Raw genomic sequence first — 20,740 nt, 5'->3', positions numbered from 1 at the left:
TTTACATCTGGCTTGACTTAGACTCATATGCACATCTTGATTGTTCACAAACACTCAGATTGGATTGACACCTCTTATACTACAATTGCATAAGGGGAATTGAAACACCCTGACATCCATTCATTCATAAGTCATCATTCCATACATCATTCAACCACCACACCACAAAAATAGTCAGTTTCACTTCGCCTACCAGGATGTCTTCTTGTTTCAGGTGGTCGAACTTTTGCATCTTCAACATGTTTTGGGACTCGCCATTCTTCTTCAGGAACACCTATTGGATTAATAGTTTCCTCATATTGCGATCTCCATGCGGTAGCCGTATATACATCATCAGCGTAAGGATATAGATCCTTGCCTAAATCAAAAGCTCCTTTTATAGCATGTCTACAAGGGATTTTTCCTATGCTGAACTTTCCACATGAACAAGTCCTTTTTTTCTAAGTCAACAATGTAGTCTACTCCATTACCTTTAACCTGCAATATGTATCTAATAATCGGATAACCGTTCATGAATTTACCTTTCTCAATTATTCTTGAAATATTTTTCTCCACCTCAACAGTTAAAGGATATTTATTCATTGCACTTAACTTTCTACTCTCATAAAACCAGCGTGTCAACATTTCTCTGATGCTGTCTAACAAAGGAATTATTGGATACTCTCTGGGTGATCTCAAAGCTGCATTGATTGATTCAGCCGCATTGTTGGTGTTAATGTCATATCTATAACCCAGAAAATGACAGCGAGCCCATTTTCTCACATCGGCATCCTCTAGATAACTTGCAATTGTAGGACTAATATTGTTAATTCGCCCAACCTGTTTCTTAAACTCAGAAACTATATAAGCTTTTGACACTTTTGCAACCATACCAGCGACACCTCTTCTCTTATTATATGTTATCACATTACTAAGCAAGTGATGGATGCAAATACCATGTTTAGCCAATGGGTAGATGTTTCCAATTGATTTAGCAATCGTTGTATGTCTATCTGACACAAATGATAAACTTTCTTCATCCGCTATAACCAACTTAAGTTGCATAAAAAACCACTCCCATGAACAATTATTCTCAGAATCAGCAATTCCAAATGCGATTGGATACAAATTGGAGTTACCAGCTACAACTGTAGCAACTAGTAGAACTCCTTTGTATTTGTTCTTCAAAAATGTTCCATCAACTACTATCACTTTCCGCATTGCCTTGTAGAACCCTCTTCTTGATTGACCAAAAGAAATAAATAGATATTTGAATTTTTCATCAAAGTCAATTTCATAATTTGTGAACGTACAAAGATTCGCTTCTTGTAGCATGTGCAAATATTTTGGTACCTTAGCATAACTTTTCTCCAGAATTCCTCTAACTTCATTAACTGCATACTCCCGAGACTCCCAAGCTTGGGAATATGTTAGCTCGCAGTCGTACCTTGTACGAATAATATTAATTATATCATTCGGTTTAAGACCTTCCTGCACACCCTCAGGGTTTTGCTTAATGAGATGTCCAATTGTTCTTGCAGATGGTGTCCTACAAAATGATATTTTATTTGAAGGAGCACATGTATGGTTACCCATAAACTTGTTAATTTTGAAATATGTAGACGGTTATAAACACTCAGCCCGAAGACTCCAATTACAAGCACTATCAATGCAGCGTATACACCACCATCTCTTATCAGATTTTGTAATCATGTAGTCGCAGTTATACTTCATTGCATACATTTCCATAGTAGCATTTAAAGCCTCCTTACTGCTAAAATATTCCCCTTTTTTAGCATTGAATCTTCCGACTTTGAACCAACAGTATCACAAGGATTAACATCAGTAGGCTTTTCTAATAAATCATCATTCGGCTTTTACATCGTGCGGATCCTAATTTAGTTGGTTTTTAATGAATTTATTAGAAGTTATTTTTTTTACAATTCTACTAATACGGTATAGTTGCTCTAGGATTATCAAAATATAAAGTTTGCTCATTATGTTTTAAAGCACACAATAGATAAAACATAAGCAAAACATAAGCGGAAAAAAGAAGTGAATTACAAGCAAAACATTGCATGATTCCCTTTGTGTCCAAGAGGTCGAAAACCAGTACGTTGCTTTCTGAGGAGCCATTTCCCATTGAGTATCTTAAAAATTGTTTTGCAGCAGGTCTAAGGCTGTGATAATTTACAATGAGCAGCTCAGTCTGATATCGGAACATGAATGTCGTTTTTGGAAATTTAGTTTGGTGGCTCTCATAATATAAGTTGTCTCTACACTGACCTCACTCACTGTACACTAGACGCCTAGTGAGATCGAAGAGGACATAGATGAGGACGATACAAATACAACTATTTCAGAGATAATAAAGGGATGGAAGGAGGGAGAGGTAAAGTGGTCTCACTTTCTGATTCAGTTGAAATTGAAGACGCATTGCTATGGAGTTCTGTTTGATCGCTTGAGATAGGTGCAGACATTGCAAGAACATACGTTGGGGATGCTACTTGATCATCAGTCGCAGAGTAAGGTGAAAACTGTTTGAGCCAAGCTGTATACAGAGGAGTAGGTGTTGACTGTTGCAAATGTTTGTAGGTGTTAGCAAAAGGAAAGCTTGTTTCGTAAAAAATGACATGATGGCTGAGATAAACACGTCCAGTTGGAGGATGGAAACAGCGGTATCCCTTGAATTTTTCAGTGTAGCCAAGAAAGATGCATTTGAGTGATCTAGGATCGAACTTATTTTGAGCATACGACCTTAGAGTGGGAAAACATGCACAACCGAAAGTCCTTAGAGCAGGGTACTCTGGTGTTTTACCAATCATAGCTTCATATGGTCTGATATTACCGCTGAGCCTGCTTTGAGGGAGAAGGACGCTGAGGAAATTGGAGGTGAAGAAGGCTTCCACCCAGTAACTTTGTGGAGTAGTACTCTGAAACATCAAGGTGAGAGCCATTTCTGTCAATTGCCGATGTTTTATCTCAGCAATACCGTTTTGTTGAGGCGTGTGAGGGCAGGATATGAAGTGTTGAATGCCAGCATTTTGGAGATGTGTGAGGAACCTTTGACTTATAAATTCTCCTCCACCATTTGACTGAAATGTTCCAATTTTTGTTTGAAGCAAATTTTCAACCAGAAGCTGATACTTAATGAAGATAGAGCAGAAATCAAGCCAACAATATCTTGAACAATTGTCAATAAACACTGCATAAAATCTGAATCCTTGAACAGAAGATCACAATGCACTCTCTCTAGAGGTTTTGAAGCAACAAAAGAAGAAGAATTAAATGACAATCTTGAACTCTTCCCAAGCTGGCATGATTCACACACCTTGCTGGTTTTTTTTATAACTTGGATTGCCTTATTTGCAAATAGAAACTGAAGGACTTCCTAATCTCTGATGCCAAATTTCATCACTTATTTTGATTTGTCTTGTAGAGTAAAGCATCTGAAACTTCAGATCATCTAGCTTGTAAAGCCCATTATTTTCCTTTCCCTTTGTCAGAACTTTGAGAGTTGCTTTGTCCTTAATAACAACATCAATATCATCAAATGTGACAGCAAATGGGTAATCTTTGGTCAATTTGACACTGACAGTAACGACTTTGCTATCTCAGGACAAACTAGCACATCTTTAATAGAGATTTTACCTGACGTTGAAGGGAGATTAGCGGAGCCAAAATGAGTGATGGGGAGGAAATTTCCATCGCTTGCCATTACCATTTCACTGCCATGATATGCTTGAGCTTGCTGTAGTCGTTGAGTGGAGCTGGTGATGTGTGCGGTTGCAGCCGAATCAGGGTACCAACTGTTGTCTTCAGTAACATCAGTGATGTGTAAGACTTAGAAAGCTGCAACATTAATCGCAGGTTGAGCTGGTTCTTGGTATTCTTCATCAAACCGAAACCAACACTCGAAAGCATTATGTCCTCGTTTGCCACAGATTTGACACACCGGTTTTTCAGTTGTGGTGACAAATGTTCTGGATGGAGCAGCAGACGAGAATTGTTGTTGAAAGCCACAACCACGAGTTGAGTAAGACCCTCTGCCTCTGCCTCTGCCTCTGTTGCCACGACCACAATGTTGATAGCCTAAAGATCTTGACGTATTAAACGATAGATGAGGTGAGACATCTGTAGGAACAGAGTAACCTTGGAGCCTGTCGTCGTAGCCGGTGAGGCGAGATATCACATTGTCATACATAGGTGTAGGTAGTCGATCCATTGAGGTATGGGATACTCTATGAACCATTTGGGAAAACCCATGAACCGTTTGGCTCTGATATCATGAAGACAATCTCAAAACAAGAAGATTTGTGCTCTTAAAGAGCTTATTAAGCTAGAGATATAAGATAGCTCATTAGGAGCTTTATTGTGCAAAGAAACTAAAGAAAGAGGAAAGAGAGATTATGTTGTCACCAAGAGCAAAGAGTATAAGATTGAAGAGGAGAGAGTTGTTTTGAGACAACTCTCAAAGTTACATTTCTTAGAGTCATTACACACATATATATAAAACCTATCTCATTTGGGAAATCCTAATTACATGAGCTTTAAGACTAATAATGGATCATACTATTGGGCTTTGTGGCTTGCTCTAATATAAAGAACGTATAATTAATAAAGAATCAAAGTTTATCTATAATTTCACTTGATAATTTAAAACTACATCACTTCAATTTTAGAACATGCATTTCTTATTTTTTGTATAATATGTTTAAAATCTTATTAATTAAGCTAGCTATTGAAAAAAAAGTGGTGGTTTTCCTTAGCAAATCAGAGTATTATGCTAAGGAAATGTTCACGTGAATCACGTACATAATATAACACTGACATCTCGCGGCTAAAACTGAAGAAAACTTTTTTTTTTTTTTTTTGTCAATCGAACTGAAGAAAATTTTTGAAAATAAAATTTTGACGTATGAATAATAAAGAATTCAAGCGAACTAATTAATGAATGAAGTTGGAGTTATATAAAATTCAAGCAAAAGACATTTAAAACAATAGTCAAATCGAAACATAGAAAGATTACATTGAGTTATTTTTTGAAAAATACTCTATTTTCTATTTTTAGTAAAAATTTCAATCTTTTATATGTAAAATGAAAATTTGTCCAGATTTAAATTTAAACCTATACTTTTTGTAAGTCAAAACTAATTTAAATTCTTTTTTTAAAAATTGAAATAATATTTATTATAGTTAAAATATTATAACACAAATATAAAATTACTTAGAAATAATATTAGTTATAATATTTATTATAGTTTATTATATAAGACAAATATAGTTTATTGATTTTATATATTAAAGTTTTAAAAATCATATCTTAATAAATATATTTATAAATAATTTCATACTATATTAGAACACAAATATAAAATTACTTAGAAATAATATTAGTTATAATTTTTATTATAATTTATTATATAACAGAAATATAGTTTATTGATTTTATATATTAAAGTTTTAAAAGATCATATCTAATAAATATGTTATATAAAAAATTTCATATCATATAAAGAAATAAAATTTTAACGCTCCAAACATATTTTTCAATTCGACATCACCAATTTTTTTTTAAGTTCAATGATTTTCTTTGAAAAGACTCGCAAATTAACCTATTTAATGTGTTTCCAATAGTAATTAATCATAGAAATACGCACTATGACAATACATGACTTAATATTGGTAAAATATTATTATTATTTATTATTTTTTGTTAATTATATTGTTTAAGAAAGATTATTTTAGTAATTTTACATATTTTAAAATAATTTTTATAAGGATAATAAAAAGGATAGTTTTCAAAAGTGTAAATGAAAAAAAAATATTTTCCAAATTTACTCAAGAAATATGTTTTCCAAGTTTCATGATCGTTCAAAAACGTGAGTGAAAGGGCTTTATTTCTTGAGTAAAACTGTTGACATTGACGTTAACTCAACTAGGTTGTCCGCTTTATTTTATCTATTTGGACAATCTTATTGTAGTGACATAACACTAAAATTGTTCATGAAACTTTGTATATTCATATTTAATGTAGGATGTCGATATGTATAAATAGTCTCTATAATTAGGTCAACAATCAACACTGATGTTAGAATTTTTATAATTATGTTTTCATGGAATATGAACTCTTTTAAAGATAAAAGATCAGAAGATTGTCGACTATATTATTGCGACACTAGACAATATATGTTATATATAAATTAGTAAAATAAGTATGGCATTTATATAGATTTATCTTTTAATCTTCAAATTATATTTATATTCAATTATTCTTATTGATAAAAATTTTAACTAAAATCTCACGTAAAATCGCAAATAGATATAACAAAGAAATATTATCTTCAAAAATATATATGTTGTATATCACTGAGTAAAGTAAGTTTAATATTAATATAGATTTATACTCAAAAGTTGGAATAATTATATTTGAGCTCAACAATTTCTATTGATAAGAAATAATTTAAATTAAAATCTCGTGCGTGCGCGGATACAAATTCTACTACGGTATATAAAAAAATCATGTTTCAATATTATTATTTTCTTCGATGCTTTATGACTAGTTCACCAAAATCGTAACAGCATAGATTAGAATACTTTTAAGGAAAAAAGATGTCCAGCTAAACGAGGTATGACGCAATACATGGCCACACATCTCAAGCTTAATAATGTATGCCCAGCTACATCAAATATATGTTTGGCATGGTCACATGCACCAAGTACGTGACGTCATGTGTTTTACACCATGGACATAAAATCTCGATTCACCGGGTCATTTCTCCCGGCAATGACCGGCGTTGACTCATCAGAACCATAATCGGGGAAAACTAAAACCCGACCCGAGCACCTACAACCAAAATAAAATACCCGACCCGGATCCATTTTTAATGGGTTTTTTCTCTAAATTAAAAAAAAAAAACAGATCCATCACATTTCCCATTTTTCCCAAATCGACAAAAAATTGAATATTAGGGTTCTTCATCGTGTGAGAAACTTCAATTCGGAGTGAAGATGGAATTAACATCGGAATTGTCTAGTAGCATGAGGAGCAGGTCTGGAGTCGGGCAAGTTTGTGATTGTGGATTGGCGGCGAAGATGTTCATCTCAAAAACGGCAAGAAATCCAAATCGAAGGTTCCTCGGGTGTGAGCTGTACAAGGTATGTATCACTTGAATTTCGATATATGTTGAGGTGAGTAGCTTTGTTGATGAAGTAATTGTTTGATGTTTGTGTAGGAAGGTGGTAATGGTCACTATAAGTACTTTAGTTGGGTTGATGAAGAAGAAGTGAAAGGCTGGCCGAGAAGAGCATTGGTTGAAGCTCAAGCAGAAATTAATGAGAAGAATAAGATAATAAGTCAACTATCAACGACAATCATGGAGCTGAAGGGGGATTTAGAGAGAAATCAGTTGCAGAAGAAGAAGATTGATGATATGGAAGCAATTGTGTCTCGTCAACGCCTCGTTATCACGGGTTTGACAGGCTTGCTTGTTTGTGCAATTGGAGTCATCGTACTTGGTTAAGTTAATTACTATGTAATGTATTTCATCGTACTTGGATTTGTCAAGTAGTTGTTATTGATGTTGATTTGTAGGATTTGGTCCGTTTAACATATTGAACCAAAAGTCGGATGGTTTAAAGAACTTTTTGTTTGGATGGCACAAGGATGAAATATAACAACCAAAGTATGGTACAAGGATTAAACTGTATACAACAAAGTACCAAAAACAAGCTTCGCCGAATAAGGGTTTCCTTTAAACAAACATACTAAAACCCAAATCAAAATGTGTTAATATCCAAAAAGAACCCAAACACAACATCCAAACAGAACCCAAACACAACAATAACCTCGTGTAATTGGACATCCTTTTTCCTACTTTTAACCGCATAATATAGGACATATATATCCAGCTTACATGACAGTAATATTAATAATTAAATAAATTACTGCTACTAGCTACCTAGGTCAATTTTTCTTAAAGCATCATTATCGGTGATACCCACAAAAATGTATTTAAAACCAAAAAAATAATAATTTAATTATAAAATTATATTCTAAATTTTTAATATAGTTGAGCCACTAATAGAAGGATATGTATTAATTTTTTTTTTATTCGTGTCTCAAATAGTCTGCTGGAAAACCCTGATTTTTTCTCTTTTCTGCTTTTTTTTTTGTTTATATATATTTTTTTTTCAGATATTGATACAGACCCTGCCGACTAGGGTAACTTGATTAATGAATAACGATTTTCCTAGACCAACAGTATTTTATACGGGTTATATATAAAACTTAAAATGTATAAATAGATAGTTAGGGGAACGTTCTTATTACTCATTTTGTAGTAAGATTTCTCCACTACTACAACAGAAACCTCTTCTCAACTCCCCAAAAAAAAATCATTTTGACCATAACCACGAGTATCATCACGAATCCATCTAGTTTCACACTCGTTTTACTTTCTATTACGCTAGTCCTGGCTCTCGCTAAATGTTTCTTAAGATCCAAGAAACCAAAAGATCAGCTTCCTCCCGGTCCACGGGGATGGGCAATCATTGGGAACATGGTCCAAATGATCACCAACCAACCGGCTCACTTGTGGATCCACCGCGTCATGGAAGAAATGCAAACGGAGATAGCTTGCTTCCGCTTTGCCCATTTCCACGCCATCACCGTAACCTCAAGCAAGATTGCCGGTGAAGTGCTTATTAGGGAAAAAGACGATATTCTCGCTCACAGGTCAGAGTCGTATGCGAGCGATCTCATCAGCCATGGCTATAAGAACATATTATTATCTTCATACGGAGAGAACTGGAAGCTGATGAAGAAAGTGATGACCACCAAACTTATGTCTTTGACAACATTGAGCAAAACCATCGGTTATAGAAACCTAGAAGCGGATAATATGATCACATATGTCTACAATCTATGCCGACTAGGGTCAACGATGAAGCCGGTTAACGTGAGGGATACGATCTTAACCTATTGCCACGCCGTGATGATGAGGATGATGTTTGGCCAGAGGCATTTTGATGGAGTGACAGAGAACGGTGGTCTTGGGCCGAAAGAGAAAGAGCTCTTGATTGTTTATTCAGCTTTAACTTAACGAATTACATCCCTTTTCCTAGAGGATGGAACGTAGATAAAGAGGAGGCTCATGTAAGAGAAGCGGTTCATATAATCAACAAATGTAACGACCCGATCATCCAAGAGAGAATACATTTATGGAGGAAGAAAGGCGGAAAAGATATGGAAGAAGACTGGCTCGATATCCTCATCCCGTTAAAAGATGATCAAGGAATGCCTTTATTTACGTTTGATGAGATTAGGGCTCAGTGCAAGGTTAGTCATGTTCACACATCGAATTCTTACACATAAACTTAGGTTTTGTGAGGATTTATGGATCAACTCAAAACCTAAATAGCAATTCGCAGTATTCCTTACATCTTTTTCTTATGTATATATATTTAGGAATTCAACATTGCAACAATTGACAATACGATGAATAATGTGGAGTGGACGATAGCGGAGATGTTGAATCACCCAGAGATTCTTGAGAAAGCCATAAATGAATTGGACATGATAGTTGGTAAAGACAGACTTGTGCAGGAATCAGACATACCCCAACTCAACTATATCAAAGCTTGTAGCAGAGAAACGTTTCGGCTTCACCCAGCTAATGTGTTCATGCTTCATCATGTAGCCCGAGAAGATACTACCCTCGCTGGTTATATTGTCCCCAAAGGTACGTAAATATACTCATTCATTTATTCCGTGCGCGTTGTTGATGAGTTTAAAGCGTGATATGATCATGAAACCATCCAAGATGACTCTTGAGTCTTGTTCAACACAAACGAAGTCAAAGATCAATTCTTCCAGCCAAACAACTATCAATTCTTCTCAGAGCTATTGAATCATATCAAGTGGTATTAGAGCACACCTTTGAGTTTGGTATTCTATCATTCTATCATCTTTTAACCGTTCATCTTGTTCCTATCATTTTCTATCTTTTCATCTTCTATCTATCATCTTTCTATCTTTCCATCTTCTTATTTTCATTTTCTCATCTTTTCATCTTCTATTTCTATTTATTTTATTTAAAAAAAAAAGTAAAAAAAGAAAAAAAAGCATAAGAAAAAAAACGAAAAGAAACAAAACAAAACAAAAAAAAAAGAAAGAAAAAAGGTTCTTTTCTATTCAAAAAAAAACAGTTCTGTTCTTTTAAAAAAAAAAAAATCGTTTCGTTCTATTTCAAAAAAAAAAAGAAAAAAAAAATCTACTTCTATCAATCGGTTCCATTTTATCTTTTGGTATCTCGCTGAGTTTGATTCTGTTTCGATTGTTTTGGAAAACACATTGGGTTTGATTGGTTTCTGTTCTATTAGAACCTTTGAAAGTCACTAGAACACACTTTGAGAGTTGAGAATAAACACTTGTGAGTGAAACACTTGAGATTAAACACTTGTGAGGTTGTTTATCTTGCAGGTTTCTTCAAATATGGCTGACGGAGAAAATAACAACCATGAAGTAGAACAACCCGGGACACTTCAAAATATCCAGATGGAAGCATTGTTGGGAGAAATGCGGAGGATGATGAGGATTGAGATGAATGCAGTCTATGAGAGGTTGGACGAAGTTCAAGCAGAAGCACAACAAAGGCAACCACAAAACTTGCCTAATCAACAGAGGAGAGCAGGAGAGGAGTTAAGAATGCCGAGAGATGTAGCAGCTGAAGACTACTACAGTCATAGTGGAAGCTCATCTCAAGGAGGCCGAAGGAGACAAATACGTGTGCGAGAAGGCAGAGAAAGAAATGATGATAACATTGGAGGGCTGAAGTTTAAAATTCCACCATTTATTGGGAAGAATGATCCAGATGTCTACTTGGAGTGGGAGAAGAAGGTAGAACAAGTTTTCAATTTTCAACACTATTCTGAGATCAATAAGGTGCGAATGGCGGCTGTTGAGTTTAGTGAGTATGCACTTAGCTGGTGGGATCAGTTGGTGACTTCACGAAGACGTAATGGCGAATATCCGATTGAGACTTGGGCTGAGATGAAGGCTATCATGAGGAGAAGGTTTGTTCCGGGCCATTACCATCGCGATCTGCATCAAAAGCTAAGGAGACTGACTCAGGGAAGTCGAAGTGTGGAGGATTATTATCAAGAGATGGAGATTCTTTTGATAAGAGCTGATGTGGTTGAGGACCGAGAAGCTACTATGGCTAGATTCATGAGTGGGTTGAAACAAGATGTCCAAGATAGGCTTGAGATGGAACATTATGTGGAGCTTGAAGAGATGTTACATAAAGAAATCTTGGTGGAAAAGCAACTTAAAAGAAGAAGTTCTACGCGGATAACTTATGGTGCTGGTTCATCTAACCCAAAAACAAGTTACCAGAAGGAAGAAAAGTCAGTTGTTATTCCAAAGGCTGAAGCGAAGCTAATTGTTGCCAGTCAAGTTACCAAGGACAAAGCTGAGGCTACCAGAACCCGAGCTCGTGATGTGACGTGTTATAAGTGTCATGGGAGAGGACACTATGCACATGAGTGCTCCAACAGAAGAACAATGATTCTCTTGGAGAATGGAGAGTTCGAATCAGAAAATGAAGAGGTGGTTTCTGCTTCACTAGAAGAACTTGAAAAAATTCCAGCAAAAGGCGAGATATTGGTGGCAAGGAGATCACTTAGTGTTCAAACTGCGATTGTGGAACATGAGCAAAGAGAGAATTTATTTCATACAAGGTGCCATGTCCGAGATAAGGTATGTTGTCTGATAATTGATGGCGGGAGTTGTACTAATGTGGCGAGTGAAACAATGGTTAAGAAGCATGGGCTAACTACGGAGAAGCACCCAAAGCCATATAAGCTGCAATGGCTTAATGATGATGGTGAGATGGAGGTTAGTATCCAAGTAAAGGTTCCTATTGTCATTGGGAAATATGAGGATGAGGTTTTGTGCGATGTTCTACCTATGGAGGCAAGTCATATTCTTTTGGGAAGACCATGGCAATCTGACCGGAGAACAAGCCATGATGGTTTCACCAATCGATATTCTTTTGAGTTCAAAGGCAAGAAGATCATCTTAGTTCCATTGACACCTCATGAAGTTTACCAAGATCAGTTGATTCTCAGGCAAAGAAAAGAAACAAACACCATGAGCGACCCCACAAACACAATTCACCAAAAAGAGAGCGAGAGTTTGAGAAAAACCAAGTCAAAGGCCTGTGAGAGAAAACCCGTGAGGCATTCAAATTTCTTTGTGAGAAAAGGAGAGGATTTTGAGGACGTATTCCCGGAGGACAATCCGAAAGGCTTACCACCTATCCGTGGTATTGAACACCAAATAGACTTTGTTCCTGGTGCATCACTGCCAAACCGCCCAATTTATAGGACTAATCCCGTGGAGACCTTGGAGTTGCAAAGACAAGTTAATGAGCTCATGGAGAAGGGACATATCAGAGAGAGCATGAGCCCATGTACGATCCCAGTCCTACTTGTGCCCAAAAAGGATGGAACTTGGCGCATGTGTGTTGATTGTAGAGCCATCAACAACATCACGGTAAAGTATCGTCATCCTATTCCTAGGCTTGATGATATGCTTGACGAACTGCATGGTTCTTGTGTATTTTCTAAGATAGATCTCAAAAGTGGATATCACCAAATACGCATGAAAGAGGGTGATGAATGGAAAACTGCTTTCAAAACTAAGCATGGGTTGTATGAATGGTTGGTTATGCTTTTTGGGCTAACAAATGCACCCAACACTTTTATGAGGTTAATGAACCATGTTTTGAGAAAATTCATTGGAATCTTTGTTGTAGTTTACTTTGATGATATCTTAGTCTGTAGCAAGAATCTAGAAGAACATGTTCAACATCTAGAAGCGGTTCTTACAACTCTTAAAGAGGAGAAGTTGTTTGCCAATTTTAAGAAATGCACTTTTTGTATGGATAACCTTGTGTTTGTAGGTTTTGTTGTTAGTGCAGATGGCATTAAAGTTGATGAGAAGAAAGTTAAAGCTATAAGAGATTGGCCAAGTCCTAAGACCGTTGGAGAAGTAAGGTGCTTTCATGGACTAGCTGGATTCTATAGGCACTTTGTGAAAGATTTTAGCACTATAGCTGCACCACTTACAGAAGTCATCAAGAAGGATGTTGGATTCAAATGGGAGAAAGCACAAGAAGAAGCGTTCCAGGCCTTGAAAGAGAAGCTTACAAACGCCCCACTCTTAACTTTGCCTAATTTCCTTAAAACCTTTGAAATTGAGTGTGATGCTTCTGATGTAGGTATTGGAGCTGTTTTGATGCAAGACAAGAAACCCATTGCATACTTCAGTGAGAAGCTTGGAGGAGCGACCTTGAACTATCCCACATACGAAAAGGAGCTATACGCGTTGGTTCGAGCACTGCAAACATGGAAACACTACCTATGGCCTAAAGAGTTTGTGATTCACACTGATCATGAGTCCCTCAAACATTTGAAGGGTCAGCAAAAGCTCAACAAACGACATGCTAGGTGGGTGGAGTTCATAGAAACATTTCCCTATGTCATCAAGTATAAACAAGGTAAGGAAAACATTGTTGCTGATGCCTTGTCCCGAAGGTATGCTCTAATCTCTACTCTTGATATTAAACTGATGGGATTCGAACAAGTTAAAGGGATGTATGATAAGGATCCTGACTTTTAAGATGTTTACAAAGCTTGTGAAATGTTTGCTGCTGGCAAATACTATAGGCATGATGGGTTCCTTTTCTATGACAATCGTTTTTGTGTGCCTAATTGTTCTCTTCGAGAAGTGCTTGTTAGGGAAGCGCACGGAGGAGGATTGCTGGGTCATTTCGGAATAGCAAAAACGCTTAAGGTAATTCAAGATCATTTTCATTGGCCGAACATGAAGAGAGATGTCAAAAGGATATGTGGAAGGTGTGTCACTTGCAAACAATCTAAGTCAAAGGTACAGCCCAACGGTTTGTACACTCCCTTGCCTATTCCTACTCAGCCTTGGCATGATATTTCTATGGATTTTGTGCTTGGTTTGCCTAGAACTAGGACTGGTAAAGATTCAGTTTTTTGTGGTTATTGATCGATTTTCAAAAATGGTGCATTTCATCCTTGTCACAAAACTGATAATGCTTTGCATGTTGCTGAGTTGTTCTTCAAAGAAATTGTTCGTTTGCATGGAGTGCCTAAGTCAATTGTTTCTGATAGGGATACAAAATTTTTGAGTTACTTCTGGAAAACGCTTTGGTCTAAACTAGGGACTAAGTTACTATTCTCCAATACTTGTCATCCACAAACTGATGTCAAACTGAAGTAGTTAATAGAACTTTGTCAACTCTCTTGAGAGTTTTGATCAAAAAAACATTAAAACTTGGGAAGAATGTTTACCACATGTTGAGTTTGCATACAATCAATCACTTCATTCTTCAACTAAGTTTTCTCCGTTCCAAATTGTTTATGGCTTTAATCCTTTATCTCCATTGGATCTAACTCCTCTACCTTTGAGTGAAGGAGTTAGCTTGTATGGGAAAAAGAAAGCTGACCTTGTCAAACAGATCCATGAGAAAGCTAGAATAAACATTGAGGAGAAGACAAAGCAGTATGCAAAACGAAGTCGAAGATCAATGAAAGCTAGAATAAAAAAAGAAAGCTGACCTTGTCAAACAGATCCATGAGAAAGCTAGAATAAACATTGAGGAGAAGACAAAGCAGTATGCAAAATGAAGTCCAACTTCATCCAACCTCTTGTATGATATGATCATGAAACAATCCAAGATGACTCTTGAGTCTAGTTCAACACAAACGAAGTCGAAGATCAATTCTTCCAGCCAAACAACTATTTGGGATACATTCTTACCCCATTTAGAGCATATCTCGAAGTGGAATCAGTCCAATCAGAGTTCGGATGAAGGAGTTATTTATTTTACAAATCAGGTGAACTCATGGCTACGCGATTTGGACCTACGAGCATTCAATGGCGGATTCAAGCTATGAACCAAACTGTTCTGGAATGTTGATTCATTCCGGAACCATGGAGATTTGGAATCACATTAAGATAAGTTCATATGTCGAAGATATGAAGTTTTCAAGTCAGTGGATCTATCCCAGTTCCAGTTTCGCGTCTGAGCCAAAGATCGTGTTCACATACCAACTCAGCATCAATTTCGACACGAAATCAGTTGGAGGATGTCAATGGATCTCGTATGTTTCCAAAAAGTTCAAGAAAACAAGATTTGGCCAACAAATCACAAAGTTACGCTTCATTTGCCAAAGGAGGTCAATCTAGTTCTTCACATGAAGAGTTTTAGGTCTAATTGGGTTAGGAGCTTCCAGAATTATGTTTGGCAACCATGAGCTGTTTCTACTAAGACCATGGTGAAGAAATCATATAGTCCATGTTGTTTCTCATCAGCAACTTGGATCAAGGAGTCAAAGAGAGAGAAGATCAAGGAAACACTTAATGGGTCAATTAAAGAACTTATGGCCAAAGAAAGCATGGAAATTTCTATTGGGGATGATATCTATCAAGTCCAGCCTACTTTGAGCCTAATACAAGCCCAAAAAAGCCCAAAATAATCACTTTATTTTGTGGTCAAAGAAGAGTGACGAAAATAAGAGATACATGCATCAAGAGTCACTTTGGAAACATGCACCAAGATTTGAGTCGTCATTCAACTTAGTATCTTTAATGTTTTTAGTTTCAAGAATAATCAATACTTGGATTTGTGACCAAGTTTTCTATCCCTATATAAACACATGTAACCTCATTTGAGAAAAAATTCAATCAAAAAATTTTTTATCTTTTATTTGAGAGTGGTTAACTCCTTTGTTCTTTTTAGAACTTGTTTTTTCTCCTTGGTGGGTTACATCAAAGAGTTTTCGGTATATCAAGTGATTCCGCCGCACTTGACGTTGCCATTCATTAGCTGAGGATTGAAGAGTTGTTACAAGAGAGTCTAGGGCACAAGGATTTTCGGGATTCGTCTCACGCCTTGTCATCTGTCTCCGCGAAGCTTCTATCTAAAGTTCCACCGCCTTGCTTTGTTTGGTTTGTTTTAAGAGAGTTTGGGGCATAAGGATTTTTGAGTTTATCTCACGCCTTATCATCCTACCTACCTTAGAGCGTCGATTTCTTGGGAGGATCACATCAAAGCGGTTTTGTCTCAAAATTTCACAACTTTTAAAGATATGGTAAAAAAATTAGCAATAAAATTTTTTAATTTTTTATATTAAATTATACCAATATATTCCTGACGTAATCTTACGTTATATAAGATAAGTATAGAACAAGAGAGGCATTTCTGACGTAAGACATGCATGCACAACGTAGTAGACACCAAACTAGTAGTGTGTGACAAAAATAACATGCAGCGAGAATATTTAATTATAAAAAGAAACCATAGGTATGGCGTGAATTTAACTTTATCTTCGATATTAAATTCTAATGATAAATTATAATAAATAATTAAATGTCAGGTATATGATGACATGTGGAAAAACGGTCCATTCTCCCTCGAATTTACTTTATCCCATGCATTTCTGAAACTTTCCATTATGTTTGTGCCCCCATAAACTCTAGTTAGATTTGAATATCCCATATCAATCATATAAATCCGGATGAAATCCCCAAATCGTGAGACGGTATTATTGTGCAACAGATGATGACTAGGACTACATGTAATCATTAAAACAACTTCGTTTTAGCACCTAACACACGTTCTTACACAGACTAAACTTAAACGACGTCGTTTAAAGAATTGGGGGTTTTTTCGATTTAGGGTTCGTCTTCTTCCTTCCTTCAGAAAAGAAATCGAAAAATTGAGAGACTAAAACAAAGAGAAACACTGAGAGATCGAGGAGCGAAGGAGTTGTAGCTAAAATGGGTGAAAGAGGAAGAGGAATTCCGAGGAAACGTAGATGTGGAGAGAATGCATTCTTGAGAACATCAAAGACTGTGAAAAATCCAGGGACACTTTTTAATGCATGTCCATTTGCAAATGAGGTAATGGTTGTATTATTGGGTAGTTAAGCTAGAAATTTTAATATATTCTTTAATTATGTTGCGGAAAAGTCGTGATCACTTGTTCAAGTGGACAGATGAATCAATGGTTTGAAGAGATTGAAGATATGATTCTGAGAATTGATGATCTTGAAGAAGCTTCATGGACCTTAAGAAAATGTTTACAAGTATGCGAATCAGAAATGGAAACTCTTGCAATGGAGACTCATGTGAAGCTGTGGTCTGCGGATTTGAGAAAGAGCTAAGGGTTTTGAGAAATAGGTTCAAGGATGCAAGATGGAATTGCGTGGGTTGAAGAACATTGTTGTGTGTGTTGTGTTGATGGTTCTTGTTTATGTGTTTGTATTGTAATATGTATGTCATGGTAGATGTGCAAGGTGTTGTGTTTGTGTTTGAGACAATATTTAAGAAATGAGATTAGTTCAAAATACTGGAACCAAAACATGATGTAAAGGTTCTTACACAGACCAAAACATGAACTTAAAGGTTATTACACCAGACCAAAACATGAACTTAAAGGTTCTTACATAGACCAATATTACTTGAACCAAAACATTAACTTAAATGTTCGTAAAATATCCCAAACACTCATTCATCCCAGAGACGTTTTTCTTAATAACCTGCGAATTCAATCAATAACTTGACTTTGAGATGGCTGACTTGATCCGATGCACACCTTGTTGTTCCAACCACTTTAGACTTTTTTGAATGTCTATAATCCAAAGGTCCACTTTGCTTGCAGCCCCTTGTGTTATGGCCAGCCTCACCACATCTTCCACAATGGATGATCCTCCATTCTCTGGTAACTTTAAGCTCTTTTCCCTTCTTTTGTGGTGACTCATTCCTCTCCTTGATTCTTTTAGGGACACTGCTTCTACCTTGAGTTACCAGCTTGGTGGTGGTTGTATCTCAGTCTGACCATACTTAGGCCAAAGGTTTGTTCCTCTAACTGCATCTATATGTGCATTGTACTTATTCCTCCACCTAGAAGTCAAATACCAAGAAGATATATAGTCCTCTACCTTGAGTTTCTTGATTGAAATCACCTTAAAATCATGCAGACAAGAAATGCCTGACATCTCCCACTTCCAGCATGTGCAAGAACGCATGGCCATGTGAAGCTTATACGATGATTTCTTCTCCTTAACCTCATACTCACCTGGACCAGCAGGAATGGCTGTACAGTTTAATATCTTCCTCTGCTCTAGTTTCACCCTCTCCATCGCCTTTATACTATATTGACCTTTGTGATTATTTGCCTTTTTCCTTCTAATATCTATGTGCACCATTGCTCTTCTCCTGATAGTTTCAAGCATTTCCACCAATGGCAACTCTCTTGTAACTTTAATGGCATTGTTAAATAACTCATTGATGTTGTTACTTACATCATCACAAGAGGATGTTGGCTTGAAATAGGCAAGACTACAGTTTTTGGGATTCTTCTGCATCACTAATTCGTAGACATTCATGTCATACATCTTCAACTTCTCCAAGCGTGTGATATATTGTGCGCTGTTGTAACTCTTGGCAACCTTCCAGAACTTTGCTTTCATGTCAGACCTATGTGAATGATTCTTGTTTAGGTTAGCATATATGTGTCTTGCACACATACGACACTCAACTTGTGGCAATAGCTCAAAAACAACATTCAATAAACCCTGAAATCATCAAAGAATAATTATTCTGTAGAAAATAATAACTAGATGAGAGTTATAGATGTTGTAATTACCTTATGTCTGTCTGAAATGAGTGTAAAGCCAGAACCATCTCTCATATTCAAATAAGACTGCAACTTTCCAATGAACCACTTCCAGTGGTCTTTATTCTCTTTGTCCACAATAACCCATGCAAGTTGATACATTTGATTATTTGAATCGCGTCCAACGGCAGCCAACAACTGTCCTTTTGTGTTGTATTTGAGAAAGCAACCATCAATGCCAAATATTGGACGAGAATATTGACACCATGTTTTCTTAATCCTAGCCAAGCAGACGAGAATATTGACATCTGTAGAAGACATCTAGTCCTCCACCTTCTCCTTCAAATGTATCTACCTCCACAGTTGATCCTATATTAGAACTACAAAAAACGAAAAACACAAAAATTAACAAAGCACAAACTGATGGACATATACAAAATAACCAAAGAAGGAGTGACTTACTCTAATAACTCAAGTCGATAGTCTTTGAGTCTTGAGTATTGCTCATCATGCTCTTCTTGAATCATCTCCAATGCTCTTGCCTTTGCCTTCCTACATTGGTCACCAGATGCGAACAAATTCCAATGCTTCTGGATATCCGCTTGAATGGTTTTAGGCATCAGTTTCGGATTCTCTCAAAGTTCATCCAAAAAAAACCTAGCAATAACCTCTTTAGTAATAATCTTTCTATAACCACTAACATTGCAGCTGTGATCATCATTGAAGGCTTTTACAGTCCACTTCTGCAATTTTGTTTCATAAGAACAATAAATTCGCCATGCACAGGGTTCGATCTCTTCTTCTTCATTTTCTGGATTCTCTCCTTGATCCTTATATGCAGTTTCTACTTGATCTTTATCTGCGGTCTCTCTTTGATCTTGCTCTACGGTTTCTTGTCCCTCACCAGCATTTGGATCCTCTCCTTTATGTGCACATCCACTTGCACATTTAAGTTATGATCTATCCTTATCCCATCGCACATATTCTATATTTCTTTATGTCTTCAACACATAATCCACAATTGCTTTCTTGAACGCCTCTAAGCTGTCAAACACTTGCTAAAACTTCAACTCACCACTACCTTTGACATATCTAACATACTCATCAGTCTCATCATCTTCACCACCAGACTCCACAGGTGTCACATACTCATCATACTCATCATCTAAATCAACAAAACCAGCCACATTTCTTTCCACTCTTACTTCTTCTTCAAACTGTTCATCTTCACAAAATCTTTCTTCTTCATTGGCTTCTTCCTCATCTTCATCACAATAAGGCTCCACAAAGATATCAAAGTTTTTGATCCAAGCTGATGCCAAACACATTTTCTTGAAATTTTCATCACCATTTGTCATTGCTTTCCGGTCTTCTTGTCCTTCAAAAGGCAACTTATACCATACTCGTTGACCATACAAACTAACTGGAAGATGATTCATCATTTGTTTAAATAACTCACTCGCTTTTGCTTCTATATACCGAACACAACCACCATCATACTAGACATGGCAACCAACCTTTACAAATTTTCCACTGTGGTGATATATCATGGTTTATGTGTTTTTTAACCATGATATAAGGAGTCTTTTAGAGTCTTTTGATTTGTTCTCTAGGATGTTTTTGAGGCTTTACAGGTTTTCTAGGATTTTAGCATGGATGGAGCAAACTGAAGCGATTTGGATCATTTTGGAGCAATTCATCAAGGAAGAGAAGTTGGATTCGATTCAGAGTGATGGTGCCGATCAGCACCACCTTGGTGTCGGTCGACACCCTGTTTTGTTTGCGAGAGAAGCCAAGTTTTGGAAGTTATACAAATTTGCCCGAAGTTTTCCATAATTGCAACACAAGTCCCTGACGTGTTTTTGGACATATAAATAGTATTTTTAGGTTTTAGAAACCCTTAAGTACTGCAGTGATCTCTTAATTTGAGAGAGTATCTCTAGGGTTTAATTTGAGCTTATCAAATTTTGGCGCTGTTGCCGGGAACTCTTTGATCTACCATTAGATTTGAGTTTTTGATTTTGTCTAAATTTTTCTTTTTA

At 36.4% G+C, this 20,740-nt stretch overlaps 2 protein-coding genes and 2 pseudogenes across 2 annotated transcripts; 3 read left to right on the top strand and 1 right to left on the bottom strand.

Moving 5' to 3' along the window:
* Positions 147-1,200, bottom strand: LOC104704499. Its single transcript, XM_010420575.1, has 3 exons — positions 1,065-1,200; positions 478-992; positions 147-413 (listed from the first exon to the last, which is right to left on the bottom strand). The coding sequence occupies exons 1-3, from the start codon at positions 1,198-1,200 to the stop codon at positions 147-149; spliced, it is 918 nt and encodes a 305-aa protein (XP_010418877.1).
* LOC104704498 lies at positions 6,991-9,730 on the top strand (annotated as a pseudogene).
* Positions 10,475-13,666, top strand: LOC104704496. Its single transcript, XM_010420571.1, has one exon. It carries the CDS (start codon positions 10,475-10,477, stop codon positions 13,664-13,666), a length of 3,192 nt encoding a protein of 1,063 aa, XP_010418873.1.
* On the top strand, positions 16,715-17,369 carry LOC104700853 (annotated as a pseudogene).

This window comes from Camelina sativa, chromosome 7, assembly GCF_000633955.1.
Source record: "Camelina sativa cultivar DH55 chromosome 7, Cs, whole genome shotgun sequence".
Taxonomy (NCBI): domain Eukaryota; kingdom Viridiplantae; phylum Streptophyta; class Magnoliopsida; order Brassicales; family Brassicaceae; genus Camelina; species Camelina sativa.
The sequence above is the reverse complement of the archived record's forward strand: the minus strand, read 5'-3'. Positions and strand labels throughout refer to the sequence as shown.